This window comes from Amia ocellicauda, chromosome 20 (assembly GCF_036373705.1).
Source record: "Amia ocellicauda isolate fAmiCal2 chromosome 20, fAmiCal2.hap1, whole genome shotgun sequence".
Classification (NCBI taxonomy): domain Eukaryota; kingdom Metazoa; phylum Chordata; class Actinopteri; order Amiiformes; family Amiidae; genus Amia; species Amia ocellicauda.
Genome location: NC_089869.1, coordinates 11,321,667 through 11,331,885, shown reverse-complemented (window position 1 = coordinate 11,331,885; position 10,219 = coordinate 11,321,667). Strand labels below are relative to the sequence as shown.

General features: G+C 47.4%; 1 protein-coding gene across 1 annotated transcript; it reads right to left on the bottom strand.

Moving 5' to 3' along the window:
* Positions 1-499: 499 nt before the first annotated feature.
* On the bottom strand, positions 500-9,556 carry LOC136716288 (arylsulfatase I). The gene is given in 6 exon segments (XM_066693886.1): positions 500-782; positions 784-1,126; positions 1,129-1,240; positions 1,243-1,732; positions 4,053-4,385; positions 9,258-9,556. Coding segments are annotated over 6 exon segments (1,701 nt in total). The 3' UTR covers positions 500-658.
* Positions 9,557-10,219: the final 663 nt, after the last annotated feature.

Sequence of the window (10,219 nt, the reverse complement as noted above, 5' to 3'; positions counted from 1 at the left end):
GAATTTTCGAATACCTATTTTGTGCATGAGTGTTGGCATCAGTACCCTTGCCAGACTGGTGTCCAATTTACCAGATTGTAAGTGTGTTTCGTGCCTGGTGTTTTGACACAGCAGTCAATGGCACTGGGAGAGTGTCAAAATGGGGCAAAGACGAAAATAAGACTCATTGCATAATACTTTACTTAAGGTATGGTTTCTCAAGTTGCAGGCTTTTGTAGAATAAACCAATATAAGATGCTACTCATTTGACTGCTGTGACTTTATTTGCAGTACAATTTGTATAGATGCATTATATGACGCTATGAAAACACGCGTACACGTTTCTTTTCGTGATCCTTCAGTGCAAATGCTTTTAAGAGGTGGTAAACCCAGCCGCGCAACGGGGAAGCGTTCTCAGGTTGTGTGAGGACACACATTACCCTTCTGGAGTGAAACACTACTCAGCAGGGCACAGCACTGGGAGACAGAATGTAAATACATTAAAGTAGCCCAGCCGAGATGTTTATGAATGTCAAACTGACACAGTAGCTTTAACACAAAGCAGCACGTAGCCACTGCCATTCCAAACAGATGCAAAACCATGGGAGATGGTCAGAAATACCTTCTCAAAGGGGATGTTTCTTTCAGTGGCAATGAATCTCTAGATTTTCTCTGGGACCTAAAACCCAGGACCCCTCTGCAGTCGGTAGCCCACCTTCCTAAAGAGCATGCGCAGTTTACATACTCTACAGTGTTTTATTCTGCGCCTCCTCTTGTCCCCTTTGCCTTCCTTCAGCATCCCTCTCAACTCTTGGCCACTGATCCTCCAGCCAGGGGGACCAGACGCACCCATGGAGCTGGGGGTCCGCCCGGGGGTCTTCGGAGGGGTTCAGCAGCGGCACAGCGGTCTGGTTATATTCTGCCAGACGGGCCAACAGCATCTTTACCATCGCGGGTCTCGAGAGGGAGAGGTCGGATCTCTCATAGGGGTCGGCGCTGATGTTGAAGAGCCAGACGGACTTCCCCTGCATGTCCGTCCACTTCTCCAGGGTGTCCCAGCCCACCGGGGGCCCGGGCAGGCTCCGAGGGGGCACCCAGTCTCCGTCCCCTGGGTTCCCCGTGATCAGTTTCCAGGGCCCGGCCCGGATCGCACGGATGTATCCCAGATCCGAAAGCCCTCTTCCGGGGAATCCTGGGGTCGCCCCTTCTCTCTGGGCAGTCGGGACATGGGGTCGATGTTGAAGAGGATTCTCTGTGCAGGGGGGATGGCCGCCCCTTGCTGATGGCTGCCCATACGTTGTGCCCATCCAGGTGCCAGCTGGACACCACAGCGGCTGGGACCCCTGCCAAGGAGAGCAGGGTTGGGTACCAGTCGGAGATGTGGATCAGGGCCTTGCTGAAAGACCTCATCCTTTTCAGGAGAACGCTGTGGACGAACCCCACTGCCCTCACCCCACCTTCCCAGTAAGTGCCCTTCCCCCCTCGCAGAGGCCAGTTGCACCCCCCTGCCACGGGCTGCCCCCCATTATCGGAGGAGTAGATGATGACTGATTGGCGGTACAGCCCCCTCCTCTTCAGCTCCCGCACCACTCGGCCCACAGCCTTGTCCAGGCAGCTCAGCATGGCGGCGTAGTGGCGGCGGGGGCGGTGGCCCAGGGAGCAGTGCCTGCGCAGGAAGCGGGATGGGGCCTGCAGCGCCAGGTAGAGGAAGATGGGCTGCCTGGGATTGTGGGAGGCCAGAATCTGCTTCACCCTGCAGCACAGAACAGACATCCACAACATATTGAGTCTTGATGATACTACCGCTCACCACAGACAGATGTAACACTATCTGCCTTTTCACAATGGTACCATCTTTAAGACAAGGGTGTACAACTCGAGTTCTGGAGGGCCACAGTGCCTTCAGCTTTTCATTCCCCCTTGAAATACATCATCCCACTTCTTATTGGCCTTCTTGGACCAGATTAACATGTCCCCGATTTGATGTTTGATGTTGATGTTTCAGAGACCCCTAGCAAACCTGCTGGATTGTAGACCCTCCAACACCAGATATTGCCCAGATGGCTTACAAACACTGAGCTTTGACTTGGGCCCACACAGTAACAAACGCCTCTTATGCTATATCTGTCTGTTCTTCCATTGCGCAGCTCTGCCGTATACAGTTAAAGGAAACGATGGGCCGCAGGGGTGTACAGTATGCATCTGGACAGCCCTGTATTGCCATCAAACTCTTATGCTCTTAAGAAGGCAATTAGCATACACAATAAATTATATATATATATATATATATATATATATATATAAGGAAAGTCTGTGCGAGTCCCTGGCAGCTGTAATTGTAATTTCCCAATGTCGTCCATTTGTCATGTCTAATGATGTCGACCTGGGGGATCGGCTGTGATGTTGTTATGGAGGGCCTGGGGGGGGCAGCAAGAATCCAAGTAGGGCCCTTTTTTTTCCCTCCTCTCCTCTCCCAGCCATCCTCACATCGCAGTAAGGCAGATGAGTCAACAGAAAAAGTCGGCTGAGGGATAGAATCCAGACGATGTGACCTCTTTAAAGCTCCAGAGGAAGAGGAAGGGGAGGAGGGGGTAGTAAGAAACAAAAAACAACTGCGATCACCTGAACATGCAAAAACCATCTGTATGCAACTGTGCACGGATTTTGACTGCTTTGCTGCGAATCGCAGTGCCTCTTTTCTTCCGGGCTGTTCTGCAACAGTTTTTTTCCTCTGGAGCAAAACGTGGGCTGGATTTCTTCGACGCAATGGGGGAAGTTAAATCTGCCAACGAGGGGAACACCTGAAGAACTGAGAGGGCTCTGGAACATAGATTGAGACCGGTGGTCCAAACTTTGCTGGTTCAAATCTAGGTCATGAAATCTAGCCATTCGATTGGCTGGTATTGACTGAACATTGCTGGGATTGGCTGGCTTCGAAATTGCTCTATCAGACCCCTATGAATAGTGTTATCTGTCTATCCCAGGACGCTATAACTACAAAAATCTTACATATAGTGTGATCTGTCAGTGGGAAATGCAGCGAAGGGTTTAGTTAAGCCCATTGCACATGTGTGTATATGTTGCCTATGTCTCCCCTCTATTAGCCTGGTTGTGTAACACTTTCCAATTCCAGATAGAGGAAGAGTGCTTTTTCAAGTTTACACTGCTCTCCGATACTGCTGCCTAGAAGCACTGCAGTGAAATACAGCTACGTGCTTTCAGCTCATTGTTGCGCACACTAACTCTGTGTGGGCAGTGTGTAATAGTGATCTCTGCTGGCGGGATATAGAACATGCCTTTTTAAGCCCTTGACTACAAGTCTGCTTTGGGAAACATGCCCTGTTTAGCAGAAGCATTAATTGTCTCTAGTCTGTAGTGCCGTGTCTTTGTAAGGCCAGATCTGTGCTAATATATAACCAGACTCCTGGCCTGTCACTCAAATCTGTGAGTCACCTCAGCCCTAATACAGTCTCGGTGCCCAATCAATAACTCTGTTTACTTGACTGCTGAATAATTCTCGGCTGCTGTGAAGGGGAGCTCTCTCTACAATTCACAGATCACCCTGCCTGATCGTATGTATTTAGTCACTGGCCACTGTTATGTAAAAAGCCTCCCAGATATATCAGAGTTTTTGCCTATAAGAACATAACAGATCCGGCTTTCGGTTTATTCTTTGGGAACCTACTGAATGCCCACTCACTGTGTTCTCAGCTTAGCGGTGACTGTGTAGGAAAGCGATGAACTCTGGGGTGTTCAGACGTAATAATAAGATGCGTTGTGATCGTGAGATGCCCATTCTTGGTCACGGCCAGTGCTATAGTCGTGCGTACATTGGCATTGTATTGTGTAATGACCCGATTTGAGGTGCGACAATAAATAGATAAATAGACTCGAAATTGAAAATATTTCTGGAGATTATCCCGTCCTGCACTACACATGCCTTTGAGACACAAAGTTCGGCCTCTTATGAAGCGACTCACCTTATGAGCCGGTAAAGGAGGCATTATTTACAAACAGAGTTAAAAACGAAGACAGACATCTTTAAATCAGCGCTGGTGGGTTTCGGGCCTGACCTGTTGCTGTAGAGAAGGGTGGAGTAGTTCCCACTCAGCTCCCAGGCCGGTTGGGGGCCGTCGTGCAGGTCGAAGCCGCACACCTCGGAGCTGTCGCAGTTGTGGGAGGTGAAGTGGTCCCCGCTGCCCATCAGGGACCCCAGGAAAGATTGGAATCCACGGCCGGTGGGCAGGCATTGCGGGCGACAGAAGCCCAGGTGCCACTTCCCCACCATATGCGTGGCGTAGCCCGCTTCTCTCAGGCGCTCGGCCAAGGTGGGGGTGTCCAGGGGCAGGCAGAGGGGCAGGCGGGGCAGGATGATGGAGTCCTGGAGCCCAGTGTGGATCTGATACCTGTGATACAAGGCAGAGGAGTTGGGGGGTGGTATGGGGGTTAGGGCAGGGGTGTGGAATAGCTTTCGTGGAGGCCTGCAATGGATTTTAGGATTTAATTTCACCCTGAGCTCCCAGAACCAACAGTTAGGCGGTTAGTGTTTACGGTTTACTCACCCAGCCCAGAAAGAGATAAAGCCAGGAATAGACCAGACACAGTCATGACCTCCTCTCGCTCTGTGCACGTCTCCTCTGTACTGGTCTTCCTGCTGATTTGTCCTCATAAGAACTCCCACTCACTACTGGATGAGTTTGAAATGTCCGGATGAGTGATCTGCCAGTTATCACAGCGACCTCATATTAATCAGAGAAGTATTCTGAAAACTGGTCTGGAGAACGTTCTGCTATGAAATGCTGACAGATACGATACACTGGTAACCCGATTCACAGTAGGCAGCTGAGCAGGTTTTGCTGGTACTATGTTTTTTGTCCCGATGGGAACATCACCAAATCTGGCCTTAAAAGTGGGTGTTGTGGTTGATCCCTTTTTAACCTCTGATGCTCCCACTCGCTAGTTTGTAGAGCATTTTTCCATCTTCTCACAATTGCCTGCTTAATTTTTTTTTTGTCTTTGTTTCAATCCTACAATTTATTGCTACAGTGCTCTGCTGTCAGGAGCTCCCAGCGATGTTCTCAATGGGTTATGGTGACAGGATGAGTTTAGACACTGGGATTCCTTGCTTATGTATATTTGGGACTCGAGGACAATTGCATCTAGGTTAAAAACACAACGTGTGCAAACAGCAAAGGGAGAACACTCGTGGGAGGACAGATTCGGCTTTCGCTGAGGACAGGGCGGAGCTTACAGTCGCCCAGTAAGGCACAGGGGCTGATGTTGTGTTGTGTGGCATGCCAAGGAAACCCTGGCTGACTCATGCCCACCCAATGCGGGCAGCGATCAACCAATTGTGCGCCACCGCCCCCTAAGGAATACTATGTACAGAAGAAAAACAGCATTATTTTAATAAATCTTTCTCTTCTCATTAGTTTCTGTCTGAAAGCATTTGTAGTCGAATGGCTTCCTCCAGTCTGTTTTCCTTCTTTTCATCGTTCTTCAGCAGCAGATGTTTCCAAAACGAAAGGCGCTATATAAAATAATGTAATCAAGGAACACACATGTAAGGGGAAATAGTTCATGGAATGTGAAGGGGAAGCTGCAAGGCCTGGGCTGGGGTGTCACACACACACACACACAGGAAGATCATGTTGGTCTCTCTTGGGGTGCTCCTGTCAGCTGCAGTAGAAGTTACTCTCCCTCTCTCTCTCTTTCTGTTTCTGCTTACACAAAGACAAATGAGCTTGGGGCTAAGGGAGTGCCCATTAGGGTCCCCAAAGACCTGCCGCTATGCCAGCTGTACGGTGCAGCCGCACTGCCACCCCCCTCCTTCCCTCCCTCCTGCTTCCTCTCTCCCTCTCCCTCCCCACGTCAGACAAACTAAAAATAGCCCCTAGTTTGATTGGCTAAGCAACCTACCTGCCCCCAAAATTGTGCGCTGTTGAAATCAATGGAGATAGCAACCAGATCTCAAGCAAGAGCAGTTTTGCATTTCCTCTGATCTGCCAAAGTCCTTCCTTCCCCCTTCACTCTTCAGTGTCTGCCCTTGCCTGATGGAAAGTGTGCATCTTCCACAGTGCCACGTAGGTACGTGGCTGTAGGCAAGCACGCGGTCTTACATGAACAATGCCTGCATCGGCCTTTGTCTCCAGCAGCTGTCATTGTTTCTTGAGCACTTGTACTAAAACTGCAATTACCTTAATACAACCATAAGATAAAAAAGGTTACAAATGTGCTCTGTAGCACTTTATGTCGGGATTCAGAGAGTTTGTGTCACTGCATGGCTGGGTAGTTTGTCCCAGGGCCCACGTCACATTTTGTGTAAAGATGCATCGCCTATTTTCCGTGTGAAGTACAGTTAAGCCCATAAGTATTTGGACAGTGACACAATTGTCAACATTTTAGCTCTGTACGCCACCACAATGGATTTTAAAGGAAACAATCAAGATGTTCTTTATGTGCAGACTTTCATCTTTAAGTTGAGGGTAGTTACATCCAAATTGGGTTAACAGTGTAGGAATTACACCCATTTTTATATGTGCCCCCCCCAATTTTAGGGGCTCAAAAGTATTGGGACAAACTAACATAATGATGAATTAAATTGTGAGCTTCAATACTTGCAAATCCTTTGCCTGAAGTCTGGAACCCATAGACATCACCAGATGCTGGGTGTCTTCCCTGGTGCTGCTCTGCCAGGTCTGCACTGCAGCTGTATTTAGTTCCTGCTTGTTCTTGGGGTGTTTTGCCTTCAGTTTTGCCTTAGAAATCAAAACAAACCAATCAGACAGATAGCAAAAACATCAGGTGTGGCCAAATCAACTATTGGGTACATTCTTAAAAAGAAAGAACATACTGGTGAGCTCAGGAACAACAAAAGGCCCGAAAGACCACAGAAAACAACTGTGGTGGATGACAGAAGAATTCTTTCCCTTCACAACAGTTGGCCAGATGAAGAATACCCTCCAGGAGGTAGGCGTATCTGTGTCGAAGTCAACAATCAAGAGAAGACTTCACCAGAGTAAATACAGAGGCTTTACCACAAGACGTAAACAGGAAACAGGAAGACCAGATTAGTGTTTGCCAAAAACCATCTGAAGAACCCTGTACAGTTCTGGAACAACATCCGATGGACAGATGAGACAAAGATCAACTTGTACCAGAATGATGGGAAGAGAAGAGTATGGAGAAGGGAAGGAGCTGCTCATGATCCAAAGCGTACCACCTCATCTGTGAAGCATGTTATGGCATGGGCATGTATGGCTGCCAAGGGAACTGGTTCCCTTGTATTTACTGATGATGTGACTGCTGACGAAAGCAGCAGGATGAATTATGAAGTGTTTAGGGCTAAATTATCTGCTCAGATTCAGCCAAATGCTTCAAAACTCATAGTGCAGATGTACAATGACCCGAAGCATACTGCGAAAGCAACCCAAGACTTTTTTAAGGTGAAGAAGAGGAATGTTTTGCAATGGCCAAGTCAATGACCTGACCTGAATCCAACTGAGCAGCATTTCACTTGCTGAAGGCAAAACACCCCAAGAACAAGCAGGAACTAAAGACAGCTGCAGTGCAGGCCTGGCAGAGCAGCACCAGGGAAGAAACCCAGCATCTGCTGATGTCTGTGGGCTCCAGACTTCAGGCAGTCATTGACTGCAAAGGATTAGCAACCAAGTATTGAAACTCACAGTTTAATTCATGATTATGTTAGTTTGTCCAAATACTTTTGAGGCCCTAAAATTGGGGGGACCACATGTAAAAATGGGTGGCATACAGAGCCAAAATGATGACAACTGTGTCACTGTCCAAATATTTATGGACCTAACTGGATTTTACTTATCCACTTATTTTATTTGCTCATATTTGCTAAAATACCCAAATCCTGTTTTACAACCATTTGTAAGTATGTCTAATTAAAAGCATTTTCTAATATTTTATGTGACTTTTGGCTTTTCCTACCAAACAACTGATGGCTGATGAAACCGAGCCCACAGGTTGCATTTAGCAGTGTTTTGTACCTGTGTTGTTCAGGGTTGGGAGGGTTACTTTTAAAAGTATTCTGTTACAGAATACGGATTTCCTTGTTTTGAAAATAATCTGTAACCTAATCCAATACAATACTACAAATCAGTAATGCAATCAGAATAAGTTCAGATTACATTTGGAATACTTTTTTTTCTCTATATTAAAAAACAAAAGCAGCTGAGGTTCAAGAAGTGAAACAAAATGTACTACACATTTTAATATGGATGAAATTGTTTATTTGTATCCACAGTTCCAACAATTAAAATGTTAATTAAGATTTCCGTCAGTTTAATTCTGTTGCATATTTAATACTTTGCATTTTATAGTACTTGATGCATTTTTAAGCAAGTGAAACTGTATCTTGATCAGGAGGTCGGGTGGATGATGCCGGAGAAATTACACAATGTATCTGCGACAACGCACGTCAGTTTTGTGACAAAAATGCTCATTAGCGAAAGACATTTCTACATGGACAGGTATTAACCGGATCAAAGTAAAATGTGAGGGGGCACAATATTCCAACCGAGGGGGCATTTGCTCCATTTTCTTTCTTTGGAAATGAACAATTGCCTGTACTTCCACAAGTTAAATCCCTGCTCACACACAATGTTGCCACATGGCCACAGTTGTAGAGCTGTGTTACTAGTCTGTAATCTGACGGCATAACGTCGCTACTTGTTTTCCGTTACTCCCCAACCCTGGTGTTGTTAATACCCTGTATATGTTTTAAGTAAGCTAATAACATCATTGTTACAATTAAAGAAAGGAGATACAATTTAACCATTGTAGAGCAGAATTATTTACTGCACACACTGTGTGAGCTCTAACAAAAATAAATCTCCTGAAATGCTCGAGTCCAAAGCAAGTTCGCCATGACGCTGTTTAACCTGTAACGGGATGAGTTGTTGGCTCCTGAGGACCGTGTTTTATCGGGGTAGAGGTGTTGTATAGCAGGCGCCTGTGTTTTTTTGTGTGATTTGTCATGACCAAATCACACAAAATACAGGGTGCTAAGTATAAGAGAGCTCCTTGCCCTAGTAAAATGAGCAGCACCAACAAAGTAGTGGAATTGTCTAAATCAGGAAATGCAAGTGTTTGTGTCTGGCCCAATTTTGTGCTAGATGATGTGTTGTTAATGTTATTGCTAATTTTAATATGACAAGGGGATGTTGGATGGAAAAAACAACAATCCTCAACTGGTGAGATTGGAGGTCTTCCACCAATGGGTGAGAATCCTAGAGGGGTAGGAAACTCACCGTCCGGTCATGAGCTGACTGCAGGAGGGCAAACAGAGGGGCTGCACGTAGTAGTTCTCCAGTTTGACCCCCTCATTTGCCAGGTTGTCCAGGACAGGTTTGGCGATCTCTGACCCATGGTAGCCTATGTCACAGTAGCCTTGGTCGTCCACCATGATGAAGATGAGGTGGGGCTGAGGGGCAGGACCCGGTCCCCCCAAACGCAGGTCATCCTGAGTCCAGCCCAGACCCATCCAGGACAAGCAGCCCAGGGCAGCCACACTGAGCAAGGGAAAGCCAGGACCCCGGACCCCCGCCATGGCTCTCTGAACTCTGACTCGTCTGTCTCAGATCTCCGGCTTCCTTGTCCTATTCAAGCTCCAGACAGTCTCTGTTTTCTGGCTACCTCACACATACAAGCTATGCGAAACGGCCTCTGTCCTGCTAGGTCCCCCCTTCTCTCCCTTCATTTGAGGCTTGACGTACATATCCCGGTGCAAACTCAAACAAGGTGGGAGTCTCTGCACTCTAACAGGAGTCAGAGAAGGAGGACGCAGTCATGCATCTATAAAGTCAAATTCGGGATGCATGAGCAACAACTCAAGATCCTCTCCCGGAAGATAAGGCACCAAGCATAAAACGGATAAGGCACCAACAGCCTGGGCGCATCCCGCTGATTTTCAATTCCAATTGGCCTTTAACAATGTGTCAGCGTTGCCCAGTACAGATTATTTCCTCGCTGGAGGTACCACTGCTCTAGATCTGGGGCTCCTTGGACGTCAGGCCCTGAGGGTAGGAGGTGGGTGGTGGTGGGGGCTGACCCAGATAGTAGCTGGTCAGATCGGGAGGCGGGGGAGTCAGAGAGACACCCAGATGGTGCAGGAAAAATAAAAAATAAAATGGAACATGACTGTGGGGCTATTAACCCAAACAGAAAACTGGGAGCACCGATGCATCAACACTGGAATGGTGTCAAAAAGAAC